The 18,807-nt window shown below is 59.6% G+C and overlaps 1 protein-coding gene across 1 annotated transcript in view; it reads left to right on the forward strand.

Annotated features, from left to right (window-relative positions):
* The first annotated feature begins 4,879 nt into the window (after positions 1-4,879).
* DNMT3L (DNA methyltransferase 3 like) overlaps positions 4,880-18,807 on the forward strand; it is a 20,665-nt gene continuing 6,737 nt past the window's right edge. Inside the window, exons 1-11 of the mRNA XM_039245454.1 lie at positions 4,880-4,993; positions 9,635-9,701; positions 10,094-10,195; positions 10,379-10,423; positions 10,997-11,076; positions 11,277-11,389; positions 12,032-12,203; positions 14,006-14,093; positions 15,392-15,480; positions 17,990-18,065; positions 18,577-18,716. Coding sequence (XP_039101385.1) covers positions 4,880-4,993; positions 9,635-9,701; positions 10,094-10,195; positions 10,379-10,423; positions 10,997-11,076; positions 11,277-11,389; positions 12,032-12,203; positions 14,006-14,093; positions 15,392-15,480; positions 17,990-18,065; positions 18,577-18,716 — 1,086 coding nt within the window. The remainder of the gene's footprint in view (positions 4,994-9,634; positions 9,702-10,093; positions 10,196-10,378; positions 10,424-10,996; positions 11,077-11,276; positions 11,390-12,031; positions 12,204-14,005; positions 14,094-15,391; positions 15,481-17,989; positions 18,066-18,576; positions 18,717-18,807) is intronic.

Genomic DNA, 18,807 nt, shown 5'->3' on the forward strand with positions numbered 1-18,807 from the left:
GGGCCCCTGCCCTCGGCCGCCTCCCCTCTGCCGCGGGTTCAACACAGAGCCCTGGGGGTGGACATGGGGCATCAGGAAGATGCGCCTCCGGCCCTCGCCCCTGCACGTGGACCCGGTCAGCAGCAGGTGTGGACCCGGAGCTCTCACTGCTGAGGGGTTGAAAGCACACCACAGACGTCTGGCACCATGGAAAAGTCCAGAAGGAGAAACGCCTGGCGCTGAAGGAAGAGGTGAAAGCATGCTGGGGGGCAGCCGGGGTCCTGGAAGGGGCTTCCCGTGGAGAGCCCGGCAGTGGGGCCATGACGGACAGAGGGATGGACGGACTGCTGACGAGGAGTCGGGTCGGAAGGGGACCCTGAGCTGTAGAGGCCGAGAGCCCTGACGGCCAGATGGGTCCAGTGGAGCCGGCATTCGGGGCCCCTGAGAAGCGTGTCGCCCTGTCCCAGCGAGGGTCATGGTCTCTCATGTGGAGATTCCCCTTCACCAAGATGTGCCTTCCCTGCTGGTGCCCAGGAGGCACCGGAGGGGAGCCCCCGGGTCCCCATTCGCCCTTCCTCGGAGCCCTGGTTCAGCCCAGCCTCCCAGCCCTCACCCCCACCCCCTGCGCGCCTGGCCACCGGCTGCTGCCCTGCGCGGCCTCTGCCAGGGCCTCTCCGGGAGCAGGGCCACGAGGTGCTTACTGAGCCTCCCGCCCGGCCAGGCACAGGGAGGGGAGCCCGCACAGGAAGTGCTGGTGGCCCAGTGCTGGGGAGAGCGCGGCCCTTATGGAAGGAAGGGGGCTCCACAGCATGAGCGGAAAACACCCGCAGCGTTTGGGTCGAAGGGCCTCTGGGGGGCACCCCTGAAGCAGCGCCCCCACCCTACAGCCCTGGGCAGGACCTGGCCACTCACTGGTCCTGCCAGGGTCTGGTGGCAGGGACCCTGAGCCAGGGCCGCTGTGGACTCACTGAGACCAGTGTCCCCTGGGGACGTCACTCCAAAGCACATGGCAGGGGCTGGCCCGTCCCTTCCTGCCTCTGTCCTGCTGAGTCTGTGGAGCACAAAGGACAGATGTGACCTGCTCCGTGGCCGCAGGGGAGGCCCCTGCAGATTACGAGGAGGAAGGAACGGAAACCACCAAAGTGTCCTCGACAGAAGCAGGTTAGCGGCCAGACGGAGCTCTCCATGGACGATGGGCAAGCCCGCAGGGGAGGCGCGGCTGTGAGCAGGCACCGGCCTGGAGTATCAACTAAGTGCTGTAAGTGGTGACCCAGCGTATGCGGGGCAACGGAATGATTGTGGAGGACACAGGAGAAGGAAGAAAGCTTCTGCATCTGGAAGGATCCACAGCCCACGTGAGCCCTGGGTCGGGGCTGTGAGGTGTGGTTCACTGTGTAATCAGTACACTTCAGTACGGCTGGAGTTTTGTAATGTGCATCTATATTCATTTTTCTATAGAAGATAGAGGATAAGAGGTAATGGAAAATATTCACAGGCCAATCAAAACATCAAACAATTAGAAATAAAGATAAGAAATCTGCAGCATCCACTTTTTTAAAAAAAAATTTATGCTTTATTTATTTCTGAGAGAGAGAGAGAGACAGCGTGAGCAGGGGAGGGTCAGAGAGAGAGGAAGACACAGAATCTGAAACAGGCTCCAGGCTCTGAGCTGTCAGCACAGAGCCCAACACGGGGCTCAAAACCACGAACCGTGAGATCATGACCTGAGCTGAAGTCGGACGTTCAAACTGACTGAGCCACCCAGGCGCCCTAGCACCCGCTTTTTTAAAAAGCAGAAAGAGAGACCCCTGGTTAGCTCAGTCAGTTGAGCTCCTGACTCTTGATTTCAGCTCAGGTCACAATCTCAGGATCATGGGATTGAGTCCCAAGTAGGGCTCCATGCTGAGCGTGGAAACTGCTAAAGATTCCCTCTCTGTGCCTCTGCCCCTTCCTGTGCGTGCACACACACTCTCTCTCTAAAATAAAAAATAAAATAAAATTGGGGTGCTTGGGTGGCTCAGTCAGTTGAGCATCTGACTTTGGCTCAGGTCATGATCTCACAGCTCAGCTCGTGAGTTCGAGCCCCGCGTTGGGCTCTGTGCTGGCAGCACGGAGCCTGGAGCTGCTTCAGATTCTGTGGATTCCTCTCTCTCTGCCCCACCCCCACTCATGCTCTGTCTCTGTCTCTCTCTCTCAAAAATGAATAAACATTAAAAAGATTTTTAAAAATGAAATAAATAAAAACAAGAAAGAAACAGAAAGACTATATTCATGGATTTAATTTCTTAATTGTATTTTTAAAGGTCTGTTCTTCCTTCATCTATGAGGCTAATATAATTCCAACCAAATTATTAACAGCATTTTATCGCTTGATTCCAATGCTCTTTTGGAAGGTGAACTTATAGGGACAAGACCCTTTTGAAGACTCTCGAGTTCCCCGGACATTTACATGGTCACAAGCTGTCGCCACGAGCCCGGAGCTCTGGGACCGCAACACACAGCAGAGGCTCCGCTGAGTGAGAGCCACGCCCATCTCAGGCTCCGCTACGTATCAACCGCGTCGCCTTGAATGCGTCTGCGTGAATGAATGAATGGATTCATCAGTAGCCCGTCTGGAGGCAACTGGCTAATCGTTTGCAAAAATCATACCAAAAATATTCTGACTAAAGATATAAGTTGAAAGAACAAAACAAAATACTGAAATAAAGAATGTTTTTATCATCTTGGGATGGAGAGCACGTTTATCTATTTTTTAAAAATATTCATTTATTTTCAGCCACAGAGAGAAAGTGAGCAAGGGAGGGGCGGAGAGAGAGGAATAGAGGCAGAATCCCAAGCCGGCTCCGTGCTGTCAGCACAGAGCCTGAGGCGGGGCTCAATCCCACAACCCTGAGATCATGACCAGGGCTGAAACCAAGAGCCGGATGCCTAACTGACGGAGCCGCCCAGGTGCCCCATGGAGAGCAGCTGTTAAAGTATGATAGGAAAAGTGGAAATCAGAAAGGGAAAGACCAATCGGTTTGACTTAATAAAGCAGGACAATTGTGTATGAAAACACCATAGAACATTGCAGCGCGTAGGATGAGCTGAAGAAAACATTTGCAACGTACACGTGAGGATTCTGTGGCAGTTCGCACCTGTAACACGTAAGGAGCTCTCAAGTCATTACGGAAAAGACAAATACTCAAGAGTGAAAAAAGAGAGAAGAGAGACTTTAATTTCCTTTATTTATTTATTTATTTATTTATTTATTTATTTATTTATTTTTGAGAAAGAGAGACAGAGTGTGAATGGGGGAGGGGTGGGGGACACAGAATCCGAAGCAGCTCCAGGCTCCAAGCTGTCAGCACAGAGCCCGATGCAGGGCTTGAGCCCATGAACCGTGAGATCATGACCTGAGCCGAAGTCGGACGCTCAACCAAGTGAGCCACCCAGGCACCCCTTTAATTTTCTTGACAGCGTGTCCCGCAGCCCAGCGAACCCGGGACCGGCTCGGGGCACCCGGGTTCTGAGGGCCGCTTTGGGACTCCCGAGCTCTGGGCGGTGCAGGTCCATCCCCTGTGCACAGATAACAGGCGCCTCACACTTAGCGCCCGGAAATGTGCCATAACGCAGGGTGGCAGAGTGAGCGGATGTGTCATGACCGTCGCCCCGCAGCCGCGTCCCCGAGGCTCCCCCTGCGGCAGCCCCGAGCGGGGTGCTGTTGGGCGGGGGCGCGGTTCTGGGGCTGGCTGCCTGGAGGAGTCTCATCCAGAAGCAGGGAGGGGGCGGCAGTCACCCACTGCAGCCAGGAGAGGGGGGTCCGGTCAGCGCTGCGGTGGCTCGCGGACAGCCTGGAGCGACATCTTGTCTCTTCCAGTCTTGGGCACGGGATGGCCTTGTCTGGAGGCGTCGTGTCCAGCAGTAGCACGCGGGGCCTGGCGGGCTCTAAGCTGTCAGGCCGCCGTCTCCCCGCTCCCTGCACCTGCCGCTGAAGAGTTCTTTGTCCCTGTGGCCGCCGCGCCCAGCCTGGCCCAGCAGCTTCTCCCTGCTCGTGGAAATAGGGCCACACGGAGCCTTAGGAACAGGGTAAGGTGGCCAGATTGGCCCAGGACACGCTGTGTGCCTGTCCTCTGCTTGGGGATTTGTGACTCCCTGCAGTGTCTAAAGTCTCTGAGAAGTCCTGCAGGAAACGTGCTTAGCCCTCCTTCTGCCCAAACGTACTTAGCAAAGATTCCCCCCCTCGTAGTGCGTTTGAAAGCACGACACGTGAAATCATGTTCACAGAGCACCAGAGATCATCAGTTCCAGAGCCAGCAGGTGGCTGAGCTCAGCCTCCGTCCCCAGGGCCATCCGGGGGGGTTGTGAAGTCTGCGGGCTCCCAGGCCCAGGGGCTGCCTCTGTGTCTCCTCTGTCTGGGTGACCTACAAGCGGCCGGGGCACCCCTGACACCCGAGAAGCGACGGTCCTTCACAGTCTGTCGCTCCCCAAGCGCGGCTCGGGGCCCATCTGCCCCAGGCCAACGGTCGCGCCAGGAGGCTCATCACCGCACCAGCTGCTGGGCCCCTCTCTCTGGGCTTCGTCTGCCCTAGAATCCCCTCTGGTTGCCTCGTGTGGGGCCCTGAGCCCCATTGCTACCCTCAAAGCCGCTGCAGAAACACAGGACAGCGTGACGGCTGACGTGGGTGGGGGTGGCTCTCACCATCGCCAGGATACAAGCACCAAAGCTGGTTGGTGCGCGGGCACCAGCATGGGGCCCTCCCCCAGACCCAGGGAGGGAGGAGGGGCTCCAAAAAGAATGTCAGTGGGCATCGAACCTGCGGATGCCCCGGCCATGGGGGGCAGGGGAAGCGGGCAGCCGGGTCTGGGTGGGGCGGGGCTGGGCTCAGCCGGGAAGCTTCGCCAGTCACAGGCACGGGTGATGCCGGGTGCACAGCCAGGGCGGGAGAGGTTTCGGCGCAGCGAGTCATTCCCGTGGAGCCGGAGGAGGCCTGTGTTAGGCCCTGCCCTGCGCTCCCGCGTGGACCCTCCGTGCGTGAGGTCATGGGCTTCCCGGGTGTCCGTGGGTGAGAGCGGGCATCCAGAGGTGCACGCGGGCCTAGCACCGTGGCCAGCAGGATGAGCCTGCACATCTCAGGTCTGAACTTGGTGGCCGGTCACCAAGAGGCCAGCAGCTCTGAGGCCTGTTCCCAGGCCACCAGGGGGTCCCCTCTCTGGTCCCCGCTCCAGACGGCTGCCACAGGGCACTCAGGGCCCACAGGAGTGACGGGAAGGCACCTGCACGGGAGGGTCCCGGGCAGCATCGTGCTTGTCCGCCCAGCCTGGGCAGAACCTTCTGCGAACCTCTGAGGTGTGGGGACCCACTGCCCTGCCCCCCAGGGTGCTCCTTCTGCTGGATGGACCCAACACTAGCGAGCTGTCCCCCATGGAGCCCCGCAGCCCCTTCTGTGGGAGGGAACAATGTGGACAGGGTGCATCTTTGTTAAAAAACAAAACTACACTCAATGAAAGGGGCAAAAGCAACAAAGACAATTTCCTCTTTAAAAAAAACCCTTAAATTTAAAATGAAAAAATTGGGGCCCCTGGGTGGTTCAGTTAGTTGAGCGTCCGACTTTGGCTCAGGTCATGATCTCACGGTTTGTGGGTTTCAGCCCCGCATCGGGCTCTGTGCTGACAGCTCAGAGCCTGGAGCTGCTTCAGATTCTGTGTCTCCCTCTCTCTCTGACCCTTCCTTCCTCACGCTGTAAATCTCTCTCTCAAAAATAAATAAAACATTAAAATATTAAAATAAAGTAAAATATATAAAATAAAATGAAAAAATTAAAAATAAGCAATCTTAGAATAAATATCTTTTACATATTTAGGAGGTATCTTAAATATCTTGTGCTCACATAACTAACATTGTTATAATGTCCATATTACCCAAAGCCATCTACAGGCTCAAAGCAATCTCTAGCAAAACGTGATGGCATCGTTCACAGAAATAGAAAAAAATGATCCTAAAATGTGTTTGGAAGCACAAAATAACCCAAATAGCCAAAGCTGTAGTTGTTAAAATGGCTCGATGCTGGCGTAAAAACAGACACACAGGTCACTAGACAGACACAGACTGGAGAGTCCTTAAAGAAACCCACGCATACACGGCCAGTTAACTTATGACAGAGGAGCCAAGAATACACGATGGGGAAGGGAAGGTCTTCAATCAGTGCTGCTGGGAAAACTGGAGAGCCACATGCAGAAGAATGAAACTGCACCCCTATCTTATACCACCTGCAGAAACCAAGTCAAAATGGATTAAGGACTCAAACGTGGGGTGCCTGGGGGGCTCAGTGAATGAAGCATCTGACTTCGGCTCAGGTCACAATCTCATGGCTCGTGGGCTTGAGCCCCGTGTCGGGCTCTGTGCTGACAGCTCAGAGCCTGGAGCTGCTTCAGATTCAGTGTCTCCCTCTCTCTCTGCCCCTCCCCTGCTCACGCTGTTTCTCTCTCTCAAAAATAAATAAACACTAAAAAAATAATTAAAAAAGGACACGAATGTAAGACCTGAAACCATAAAACTCCATGTTTGTGAATTCTATATCAGATAAGGTGTTAATATTCAAAATATATAAGGAACGTGTATACTTTAATAGCAGTAAAACAATCTTAAAAAATGGGCAGCCGATCTGAATAGTACATCTTTTTCCACCGAAGACCTACGGATGTCCAGCAGGTACATAAAAAGATGCTTGACATCACTCATCAGGGAAATGCAAACCAAACCCACAATGAGATCACCTCACGCCTGTCCGAATGGCTCGAATCACAAAGGCAAGAAACATAAGTGCTCGTGAGGGTGCGGAGAAAAGGGAGCCCTTGGGCACTGCTGGCGGAACGCAAACTGGTGCAGCCACTCTGGAAGACACTGTGGCCTTTCCTCAAAAACTTAAAAACAGATCCCTGCAACGCCAGTCAGAGTGGCTAAAATGAGCAAATCAGAGAACTCTAGATGCTGGCGAGGATGTGGAGACACGGGCTCCCTCCTACACTGTTGGTGGGAATGTAAACTGCTGCAGCCCCTCTGGAAAACAGTGTGGAGGTTCCTCAGGAAACTAACAATAGAACTCCCCTAGGACCCAGCAGTAGCACTGCTAGGAATTTACCCAAGGGATACAGAAATGCTGAGGCATAGGAGCACATGTACCCCAGTGTTCACAGCAGCACACTCAAAATAGCCAAAACATGGAAAGAGCCTAAGTGTCCATCAGCAGACGAATGGATCCAGAAGATGTGGTTTATCTATTGATGGAATACTCCATGGCAATGAGAAAGCATGACATCTGGCCTGTGTAGCAACATGGATGGAACTCGAGGGTGTGATGCTGAGTGAAGTTAAGTCAGGCAGAGAAGGACAGATACCATATGTTTGCACGTATAGGAGGATTAGGAGGAACTTAACAGAGGACCGTGGGGGAGCAGAAGGGGGGAAATGGTGGGGGAGAGGGAGGGAGGCAAACCATGAGAGACTCTTGAATGCTGAGAACACACTGAGGGCTGATGGGGGTGAGGGGAGGGGGGATGGGCATGGAGGAGGGCACTTGTGGGGATGAGCACTGGGTGTTATATGGAAACCAACTTGACAATAAACAGTCTGTAAAAAAAAAAAGAATATCCTTAACATAATTTTTTTTAATAAATAAATTAAATAAATAAAGAAAAAATAAATAAAAACAGAAGTAGAAAAAAAAAAATAGATCCCTACAACCCGCAATCCAACCTCGGGAGATTTATCCAAAGAAAACAAAAACACTAATTAGAAAAGGTATCTGCCCCACCCCCACCCCGTGTTCACCGCAGCTGTATTTCCAACAGCCTGGAAACAACCTAAGTGTCCAGATGGGTGAACGGACAGAGAAAACATTGTGTAGATGCAGCGGACCTTCACTCACCACGAAAGACGAGGAAATGTTGCCGTTTACAGCAACGTGGATGGACCTGGAGGGCACTGTGCTCACCGAGACAGAGAGAGACAAATACCATATGATCTCTCTTACATGTGGGATCTAAAGCGCTTGTGCGCGCGCACACACACACACACACACACACACACACCCTGAGCACATACATACAGAGAACAAGTTGAATAAAGGTGGTCAAAAGGCACAAACTTGTAGTTACATGTAAGCAAGTCATGGGCACGTAACACCCAGCATGACGACTTCTAGTTAATAATATTATGTTGTTAAAAAAAAAAAAAAGGAATGATTTTAGAACAGATTCATATCTACGGAAAATCTGCAGAGCTAGTGATACAGAGTTCCGTAAACTCCGATCCTCCCAACTATTAACACCTGTGCCAGTGTGATGGCTCAGTCAGTGAGCCGACGCTGCTACGGTGCTAACTAAACGAATAACCCCATTTCCTTAGTTTCCCCCAATCTCCTTCTCTGTCCCGAGATCCCACATGACATTTCCCCATCAGGTCCCCTGAGGCTCCTCCTGGCTGTGACGGTGTTTTGGACTTCCTTTGCTTTTGACGATCATGACAGTTTTGAGCACTTCTAGGCAGGTACTTTTTTAATACATAGTTTTCTTTTATTTTTAAGTTCTTTATTTATTTTGATAAAGACAGAGAGAGAGCATGTAGGCAGGGAGAGAGGAAGAGAGAGCGAAATCAAGCAGGCTCTGCACCTTCTGCCCAGAGCCCAGTGTGGGGTTTGAACCCACAAACCACGCGTGAGATAGTGACCTGAGCTGAAACCAAGAGCCAGATGCTCAACCGACTGAGCCCCCGAGGTGCCCCGTGGGCAGGTCTTTTGTAGGGTGCCCCTCTTCTGGAGTTTTAGGGTGATTTTCTCATGGGCAGAGGTGGGAGTCATGGGCTGTTGGGAGGAGGGCCACGGAGCGGAAGTGCCCTCCTGGTCACATGGTGGCCCGGGCACATGCAGCCAGTGCAGGTCGCCGCGGCTGGAGTCGGCCCTGGGCACCTGCCAGGGCACCGCGGAATTACACCCGCCCCCCTTCTGCACTTTCCACGGGGCGTGGTCACCAGGTCCACACCCAACTGGGAGACGGGGGCTTATGCCCCCTCCCCAGGGGTCTCCCTAGCTTCTGCCCAGCACGATAGCTGTCCTGAGGGGCAGCCTCTGCCCGGTGGCCCTCTGCCTCTGGGCACAGCCCCTGTGCAGTCCCCAGAAGGGCCCGAAGGAGCCCCCTACAACCACGGCCCCCCGTCGGGAGTCGCACCTGCAGTAAATGCCCCCTGCCTCCTTTTGCCTCACCCCTACTCTGGATGCCACCCCCAGCTACCTGAGGCCCCACAGATGTCCCTCACCCCGACCCTGGTCTGTGCCCTCGCCTGCTGGAGCCGCACCTCCACCCCAGCCCCGCCCCCGAGCGCCCAGCCCCGCCCCCGAGCCCTCTCCACCCCACCCCTCCCCCACTGGACTCCCTAACTCTCCACCCAGCACGACCACCCGCCTGAGCCCCTCACCCTTCACCCCTGGCAGTGAGGGCTTCCTCGCCCCTCCCCCGCGCCTCCCCGCCCCCACACGGCACGTGGCAACCCTGCACGCCCCCGCTCCCCCAGCAGTGCTCCTCCAGACTCTGTACCTGTGGCCCCCATCCTTCCTGCCACCGGTCTCCTGCTGCTTTCTGGGGAGCCCCTTCCCCTGGTTTCATGGCCCTCTCCCCCCAGGGGACGCTGAGCCTGGAGACCCTGGACGGCTCCGACCCTGACCCGCCAGAGGCGAGCTGCGAGATCCGTGAGCCCTCCCTCCTCCTCCCCCGGGGTGGCCTCCGGGAAGACCACCAGCTGTGGTCTGAGGGACACCCCGGGAGGAGGGGGACGGGGGTGTCCAAGGGACCCACAGCTGCGGGGGCCTCGGTCCCCCCCACCCCTCTGAAGGCCCCCCTTTGCGGGGACAAGCCCACCTAGCCTGCCACGGTGGCAGGGGCCCGGGCAGGGAGGGACATGCCTCCGGGAACTCGCCACGTCCCCGTCCAGATTGGCGCTCACCACAGGTCTTCCTGGCCCTGCGTCCTGGGTCCCCGGGGTCCACAGGGGCAGGTGTCCGTGGGAGGGGGGCGGGGCTCCCAGGCAGTGGCCAGGGGCCATTTTCTCGCTCTGTTTGCACACGCCCTGCTTGTGGTGCAGGGTCTGCTGCAGTCCGGGAGCCGGAGGCCGAGCTTGCCATGGACGTCATCCTGGTGGGCTCCAGCGAGCTGTCACCCCCTGCTTCGCCAGGGCCCCGCAGAGGTGAGGGCTCACTCAGGAGGTCCGCCCCAGGCCGGCGCCGTGGCTGAGGCCCCAGGCTCCTGGAAGAGTCACACCTCACTCTGCAGCCCCCTCTGCTCCTAGGACATCACGTGGCACCTCTTGGCCACGTTTACATTAGCAAAAAGCGGCACAGGGAAGGACCCCTTCTTGTTTCCTTTCCAGAGCTCATTGCGTATGAAGTCAAGGTTAACCAGAGGGACATAGAAGGTGAGCCCTTGCCCAGCGGAGGGGGAGCAGCCCTGGAAGGCTGGCTGCAGCCCCACGCCGCCCCGGACGAGGCCGAGGCCCCCGCTCAGCTCCCTCATCCCGGCCTCTCCCCATATATTGACAAAGTTGTGCAGCCACTTCTAGGGCCTTTTCAACACCCCTAAGAGAGACCCGGTACCCACTGACAGTCACTCTGCACCCCTGCCGCTGTCCCCCTTTATAACACCTGGCAGCCGGGAATCCGCTTTCTCTCCCTGTGGATTTGCTGTTCTGGATCCCTTGAGTTTCCATGAGCATTTCAGGATCAGCTCGTCAATTTTTGCAAAAAAAGAAAAAAAAGCCAGCGGGGATTTTGAGAGGGGTCTGCAGGCCGCCCGGGGAGCCTGGCATTTTAACCACGGTGTCTTCTGACCTGTGCACACAGATACCCAAGGTCCCTTCCCACTTGTTTAGATTTTCATTTCTTTCCACACCGTTCTGGGGTTTGCATCGTACGGGGCTTGTGCTCCGGTGTTAACTGTGTTCCTAAGCTATCGCTCTGTTTGCTGGGGTCGTGACACGCGGTGCTCTCAGACATCTGCATCTGCTGCGGGAGCCTCCGGGCGCACACGCAGCACCCTCTGTTTGAGGGAGGGATGTGCGCTCCCTGCAAGGTAAGCGGGGGGGTGGGGCAGCGGCGGGGTGGGGAGGCCGGGAGGCCGGGGTGGGGGGTGGCCAGGGGGTCCGGGAGGCTGGGGAGGCTGGGGAGGCTGGGGAGGCTGGGAGGCCAGGAGGCAGGGAGGCCGGGGAGGCCGGGAGACTGGAGGCCGGGGGGAGCAGAGGAGGCACCGGCCTGGCCCCGCCCCTTGCCAAGGCCACGTTCCTGCGCTGCCTGTTCCTGTACGATGACGACGGGTACCAGTCCTACTGCTCCATCTGCTCCTCCGGGGACACGCTGCTCATCTGCGAGAACCCCGACTGCACCCGGTGAGCCCGGGGGCGCCCCCAGGGCACGTGTGGGGTGAAGGAGCCTCCGCCCACCGCCCAGGGCTCTCCTGTCCTCGGGGCTCCTCGTCCCAGAGTGTGGAGGACGTCCCCCCAAGACGAGCTCCCCCCACGCTTCCCGTTTCCATCCCAAGTAATTTGTTTGGTGTAGACCCTTCACACGTGGGAGGCGGGGCATCCAGAGATTTGCGTTCCTGAGTTTTCTTGTTATTATTGTTGCTGCCAGGGTGTGCAGCTCCGTCAGTCGGGACATGGGGAAGTGAGGGAGGCCCCGTCCCTGGGGCTGGGGTTCACAGGCAGGGGCCAGCGTGGTCCCTTCCCCCCCGTCCGTCTGTCTGGTGTCCTTGTACTTAGTCTCCCTCCTCCCAAATCGTCCCCCCACCCTGCTGTCCTTGACCCCTAACTTCCTGCAGGCTCTGGAGGTGGGAAGACAGGTGCCCGCACCTCGCTGTCTGCAGATGGCTCCTTCCTGTCCCTCGAAGTCCCTGAGACGGACTAGACCCCCTTCCCGGGTGACCACTCCCCCTCGCCCCTGCCCCGTGCCCGCCCGCCTCCAGGCGGCTTCTGTCCCTGGTGGCCAACGGGATGTCATTTCTGTCACTGTGATTTTCTTTCTGGCTCCAGATGCTACTGCTTCGAGTGCGTGGACACCCTGGTGGGCCCGGGGACCTCGGGCAGGGTCCAAGCCATGAGTAACTGGGTGTGCTTCCTGTGTCTGCCCTTCCCCCGCAGCGGCCTCCTGCAGCGGCGCAGGAAGTGGCGGGGCTGGCTGAAGGCCTTCTGTGACCGCGAGCTGGTGAGGGTTTCTGGGCTTCCGGGGACGACGCAGTTTGTGGGGGGGTGGGGGTGGGGGCTGACAGTCAGTGTTCTCTGCTGCCGGCTGCAGAATGCCCACCTGCGCCGATAGGCGATGCCAGAGCCCAGGCTTCTACCCAGAGGCCTTGTTCTGGTTTTCCTCTTTAGTCTGGGCTCCACCAAGGGGTCTGGCTTGTGACAGTGACTCCGGCAAGGCAGTTCCGCGTCTTCCAAGCCAGGGATGAGGGATCCGCAGCAGGCAGGAGACGGGCCAGCGGAGCTGTGCCTCCAGGGCCAGCAAGCAGGGCAAACACTAGTCAGTGGGCAGAGGCGGGGCGCAGGCTCGGGGCACGGACTGGGGCGCAGGCGTGGGGCTCCTGAGCGTGGAGGCCGGGAGCCGGGAGCCAGGCGCACCTAGGGGCTCACGAGTGGCTTGCTCTGTGTCTCCAGTGCTGCCCCCGGTACCTGGGAGTGTGGCCGCTGCGGAGCTAGGGTCTTCGCAGAGGAGACCCTCCTGAATGGGGTGAAGCAAAGGACCGGTGTGGTGAGGGAAAGGGGAGGGGGGTGGAGACCCCCGGGGGAGCAGCCCAGGCCAGCACAGGAGAAGCTCGGGAGGGGCGCAGGAGGGAGCCGGGCCCGCCACTCCTGGACCCGGGACCTGTGGCCTCCACGTAAAAATGTGGTGGTGACTTGCAGCCACAGGTTATACTCACTGTTCTGGCCGCCCCAGGAGACTGAGGCACGAGAGGGGCCGCCCTGGGTAAGCAGGTGCAGCGTGGGGCCCACACGTAGGTCTGCAGAACTAGGCACCCCCTCAGCCTCTCCCCCCTCAGCCTCACTTTCTCTCTCGGCCTCTGGCTGCTGTTTGGCGGGAAGTAGGTGCGGGGAGAGGGCTGTCCCTGCCCATCTGGGTGTGCGCGCGCCAGCTGTCCCTGGAGGGGCTGGGGGCGATGGAAGGGGGTGTGCGCTGACCCACCTGCATGGGCGCCCCTCTCTCCTGGGGCTAGGATGACCCCCCACCCCTGCTCACCAGCTGCAGGAAGTTTCCTTTCAAAAGGAAATGCAATTGATGTTCACGAGTGTCCGCAATGCCCCAGTGCTGGGGGGAGGGGCGCGGAGGACGGAGCTCCCCTCCCACAGTCACAGCGGAGGGGACCAGGATGCCCCCAGTGTCCATCAGAGCCATGTTGTGCTGGACCCACTGCCCTCCTCACACCCACCCCCAGACTCACCAGCCCCCCAGCCCATCGGCTCAAGCCACAGGCAGACCCTTCCCCACGTGGCTCGGGGCCTCCCATTTGGGTCTGGTCTCTGTCAGTTGGGCAGCTTGAAGCCAAAGTGCACGCTCCTGGGGGCGGGGGGGCGGGGTCTGGGGTGCTTGTTTTACAAGTGGGCATCCTGGAAGGGGTGAGGGTTGCCGATGGGCTTTCGGGTCCTTTGTCCTCAGCCGGCAGCCATGAGGGCCACCAGGTGGCTCGGGGCCTCACTGAGGAAGTGGAGTCGGGGATCCCCCTGCTGTGCGTGTTCAGGACCCCCCCCCCAAGAAATCCAGAGGAAGTCCTTTCTCTTGGGATAGAATTTTCTTCCTTCACCAGGGAAAGCCCTTCGCACCTGCCTTTCCTGTGCTAGAGAAGGCCCGGCGGGGGTCAAGGCCCGAGCCCCAGGCCTAGGGGCCAGCCTGCCTTGAAGGCGCGTTCAAGGGTGTCTCCCCTGATGGGGAAGTGCCTCTGCTGGAGCAGAGAGAAGCTTCCTTGTGCCTCATGGGCTCTACAACCGGGTCACCGCCAGAACTGTTTTCAACAGGGGAACGCACCAGAGATCTACAAAACGGTACCCGTGTGGAAGAGGGGGCCAGTCCGGGTGCTGACCCTGTTTGGGGACATCAGAAACGGTGAGTGTGGTGGGGGAGCCTGGGTGGCTCAGTCGGTTAAGCGTCCGACTTCGGCTCAGGTCACGATCTCACGGTTCCTGAGTTCCAGCCCTGCATCGGGTTCTGTGCTGACAGCTCAGAGCCTGGAGCTGCTTCGGCTTCTGTGTCTCCCTCTCTCTGACCCTCCCCTGCTCACGCTCTCTCTCTCTCAGAAATAAATAAAAAACATTAAAAAATTAAAAAAAAAAAACAAAAAACAAACAAACAAGCAAAACTGGTGAGTGTGGTGAGCTCACGCCGGGCCACACCGCTCTGCCCTGAGGGAGGTCCGCAGGGGCCGGCCTGTGTCCAGGGAAGGGTGCGTGAGCAGCCGGAGCGCAGTCCTTCAGAACTGCTGGCCTGGCAGAAAATGCAGGGAGCACGTGTGGATGGGAAATGCCACGAAGCAGGGCCGTGGGCCCGGGGTCTCTGCAGAGGGCAGTAGTCCAGGCCCTGCCCTGCCCATGCCACCCAACGCCAAAGTCCGCCCCGGACCCCTCCATGCGCCTGATGGCCCCACGGGGCTCCCTGCCTCTCCCGCTACCCAGATGTCCCAGCCGCCTGGGCCGGCCACGTGATGCATTCTAGCCTGGTCCCCCCACCCCCGCCCCCCGGGCCCTGCACTGACCCCCACCTGCTGGTGCCTTGGAAATCCTATGGATGCTTCTGGGTCCAGCAGACAGAAGAAGAATCCATGAAACGCTCTTTAGTCTCTGGCTGGGTGGACTAGGCACGCGCCCTGCTCCGGCTCCGTGCCGCGAGCCTTGCGAGCTGTGGTCACAGTGGCCCCTGTGTACCTGCGTCTGTGGGACACACAGGGTGGGCACAGCCTGTGAGATGAGGGGTGCAGGAGTCCGACCCCAGGCCACCCCAGCCTTGTCTCCCACCTGGACGATGCATCTCCTACTCCCGATTGTAGAGTCCGCCCCCAGGCCGAGGACCCTCGGAGGCTGTGACAGGGCACCTGTAGCTCACAGCCGCCGTGCAGCACAGCCAGGCTGGGTGACAGCTGCGTGGACACCGCGGCCTGGCGGGTTTCCAGAGCAGCCCATGACACAGCAGCCCAGGCAGGCCTGGTTTTGCAACAAATTGCTTGACTTTCTTAAATCAGGACTCAGCGGAGTTCGCTGCTGAGCGCGTCATGGAATCAGTGTCCGTCCTGAGACAGAGTTTGCTCATTAACGGCAGACATGTCTTTAATCAACCCTCAGCCTTTGGATTGTGTGTGGGCCCGAGTGGACGCTGGCCCTTCTGAGCCTCCTTGTGTCTCCCCCGTGCAGAGCTAACGAGTTTGGGCTTCTTGGAAAATGGTCCTGAGCCAGGAAGACTGAAGCACTTGGATGACGTCACCAATGTAGTGAGGAGGGACGTAAGTGCTCTGTGCGCCCCCAAAGGCCTCGATGAGGGCAGGTGTGTGGGACACCGGAGGGCGTCCCCCAGCCAGGGTGTACATGGGGGACCCGCAGGCCGTGGGAGAGGCCAGAGGGGTGTTTTCGTGGCCCCCATGTGGGGGCCCAGAGCGATGGGCCGGAGCTCCCGTTCTCATGGCTGCAATCCACGAGCACGACGGCGGGAGGAACTGTCCCCCACCCCCCCAGCCCCAGGTAAAGTCGTGAACTGAATGGCCAGTCACTGTTTGGGGGCATCCTCTGAACACAGTCCAGAATGTTCCGGTTCTCTTGAAGGCTGTTTCCTGCTGTCCCAGACAGTGACTTTGGAGGAAGTACCCAAAAATGACTCACGGGCACCCAGCCTGGCCAGGAGCCCTCGGAAGCAGAGGGGAAGGGGCTGGTGGCCCTGGGACGGGAGGACCTGGTCCTTCGGTCTCTGGGCCCATGAGAAAGGACTCAAGCCCACTGTCCTGAGAGCTACCAATCATGGGCAGAGGGTCTGGGACGGGAGTGCTGGCAGTGGAAGGGGGTGGCCAGCCACAAGGAGGGGGCTGATGTGGGGTTCTGCTCTGTCAGGGGCCGCCCAGGGCCTCACCACTCCGCTCCCCATGGGGCCTGGGAGCCCATGGTCCGGGGCCTAGTGCCCCGCTCTGGACATGCCTGAGGAAACCCCGCAGCCTCGGGCCCCCCGAGTTCCCCTGCCCGGAGGCCAGGCCAGGTCTCTTCGCAGGGTTAGGGTGCGCCTGAGCCCCATGACCTTACACTTCATCACCACGGGTCTCGTCCAAGGCCCCACAGCCCACCCTCACCCCATCCCCGTGAGCCTGTCCATCACACCCCCCACGCTGGGCTGGAGTCCACTCACGGGGCAAGGCGGGGTGTGGGACGCGATGGCGACACGGGGCCTCCCCTGTAGCGGGGCTGTGGGGGACGCCCGGGCCCCTCCCTGCGTGCCAGCTGTGGCCGCCGCCGCCCTGTCTTCCCGAGTGAGGCCTGCTCTCAACAGCAGCAGGTGCCCTCTGCTGCCTGCAGTGGTGCGGGCTCTGCGTTCTCAGCTACGGTGCGGCCTCTGTTGGCAGCAGAACATGTGACACCTCCTATCAGCCGCAATACGGGACCTCTATTTCTGACAGTAATGCTGGAAACGTGTTTCCTGTAGCAGCGTGTGACACCTGTTACCACGGCAACACGTGGCACCTGTTACCATAGCAGTGCGTGACACCCGTAGCGGTGTGTGACACCGTTACCACGCCAGCGTGTGACGCCCGTGACCGTAGCAGTCACCACAGGGTGTGTGAGGCCTTGCCGCGCCCACGCCACCCCTCCGGACCTCACGCCTCTCACGAGGCCTGTGACCCGGGCTGGTGTGGCGCCTCCTGGAGGCGGGGGCGGCCGGCTCCCCCCTGCTCCTGGCGGTGGGCTTCTGGGCGGATTAAAGCTCAGGGGGTTTCTGTTGTCGCCTGGATTGCGGGGGGCAGACAGCTGGTGGGGGGACTGGGTGCTCCCACTAAGGCTGGTTTCTCCGTGAGCTGCTTCGCTGCACCGCGTACCAGGGGTCAGCGGGTGATCGCAGGGCTGCTGGCCGGGGACCGCCAGCCCGCGCTCGCCTCCTTGCGCCCCTCCCCCGGCCCCTCTGCCTGGACCTGTGCTCCGCGCCTTCGCTCCAGTCAGTAGGCCGTGACGGAGGCCAGTGCCCAGACGCCACCAGTAGCTCTCAGGGACACGGGGGTGCCGGAGAAAGGCAGGCGCCGGGGGCTCACCGCAGGGTGTAGGCTTTGGTCACGCGCTCGGGGGACCGTCCGGGGAAGCGGGGGCCAGCTCTGGTGTAGGACCCATCAGAAAACCAGGGACCTGCTACCTGGGTCTCTTATTAATTTCTCTCTAGTAGAATGTCAGGGACTACGATTGTCATTCCCGGGAGTCCCTCGGGTCCTGCAGGAGAGGGGCACGTGGGTCACTCCGTGGTTCAGGGGCGTCCTTGTCTGCTCGGGCACGGTTGGAGGGACGGACTTCGTCTTCCTCCGCGGCCGGCAGTGACCGGCTGACTGCTGCTGTGTCCCAGCCCCTCCCGCCGGGCAGGGAAGCCTGTGGCCCGGCTGTCCGCTCCCCGCTGTCACATGGGGCGCACCTCTTATATTATCTAGCAACACACAGGAAATCCGTGTGAATCCTGGGGGGTCCGTGTGCCAGCCTTCCCGGGGGCCGGTCTGTAAGGCCAGTGCCTGGCTCGCCTCACATTCCTGGTGCCCAGTGGAGGGCTGGCCTCCCCTTGGGTGATAGAGGCCGGGCTCCGTGTGACCCTGAGCCAGTGGCAGGTGTCACCTGGGGGTCTCCCTGCTCCCGCCGGGGCGCTGTGGGGGCTCGGCCTCATCGCGAGCCACTCACCTGGACACACGAGGTGCCCGCTGCCTTGGGGGCCGCTCAACCCGCGAGCCCCCCTCCGGAACAGGCTGCCCCACCTGCCTTCTGTGCGTCCGTGTCCTGCAGGTAGAAGGATGGGGCCCGTTCGACCTCCTGTATGGCTCCACGCCCCGCATCGGCCACGCCTGTGACCACCCTCCGGGTAAGAGACCTCGGCCTGCACACGTTCCCCGGCCGTCTGCTCCCCAGACCGCTTGCTGCCCTCAGCGCCTTGGGTCTGGCGGACATGCCAGGTGTCTGCCCGGGAAGCAGCCATCCTGAGGTGTCACTGACGTGAGGAGGTCATCCCGTCAGCCAGTAGTTTACCCGTTTTGACCACCTGAAGCCACGGCCATGGCCGAGAGCGGAATCCAACGCCCGGAGGCTGCCTGCCCCACCCCCCCACTGCCCTGCAGCGCTCTGCGTCCCCACAGCAGGCGCTCCGAGTGGGGTCATTTGCGGGAGGACACGCATGTGCGACTCCGTCCCCACATAATGTGGGGCCGGGGTCTGTGCTCAGGCCACAGTGACCCCGAGTCCTTGAGGCTCAGCGGCTCCGGCGGGGACAGGCCTGCCCTGGGGAGAGGCAGGCGCGGGGTCTGGGCAGTCGCCCCCGCGCCCTCTGCCGTGTCCCCATGGGCAGGGCCCACATGCACCTGATGACCCTCCCCCAGTGTGGTACCTGCTGCAGTTCCACCGCCTGCTGCAGTACGCGCGGCCCCGGCCAGCCCGCCAGCAGCCCTTCTTCTGGATGTTCGTGGACAACCTGGTGCTGACTCAGGAGGACCGGACTGTAGCCACTCGCTTCCTGGAGGTGCGTGCCGCGCTGCGGTCAGGGGTTGTCTCGGGGGTGCGTGCCGTGCTGTGGTCCGGGGGGTGTCCGGGAGGTGCGTGCCATGCTGCGG

Source organism: Hyaena hyaena, unplaced genomic scaffold, assembly GCF_003009895.1.
Source record: "Hyaena hyaena isolate Hyena2069 unplaced genomic scaffold, ASM300989v1 scaffold_254, whole genome shotgun sequence".
Classification (NCBI taxonomy): Eukaryota; Metazoa; Chordata; class Mammalia; order Carnivora; family Hyaenidae; genus Hyaena; species Hyaena hyaena.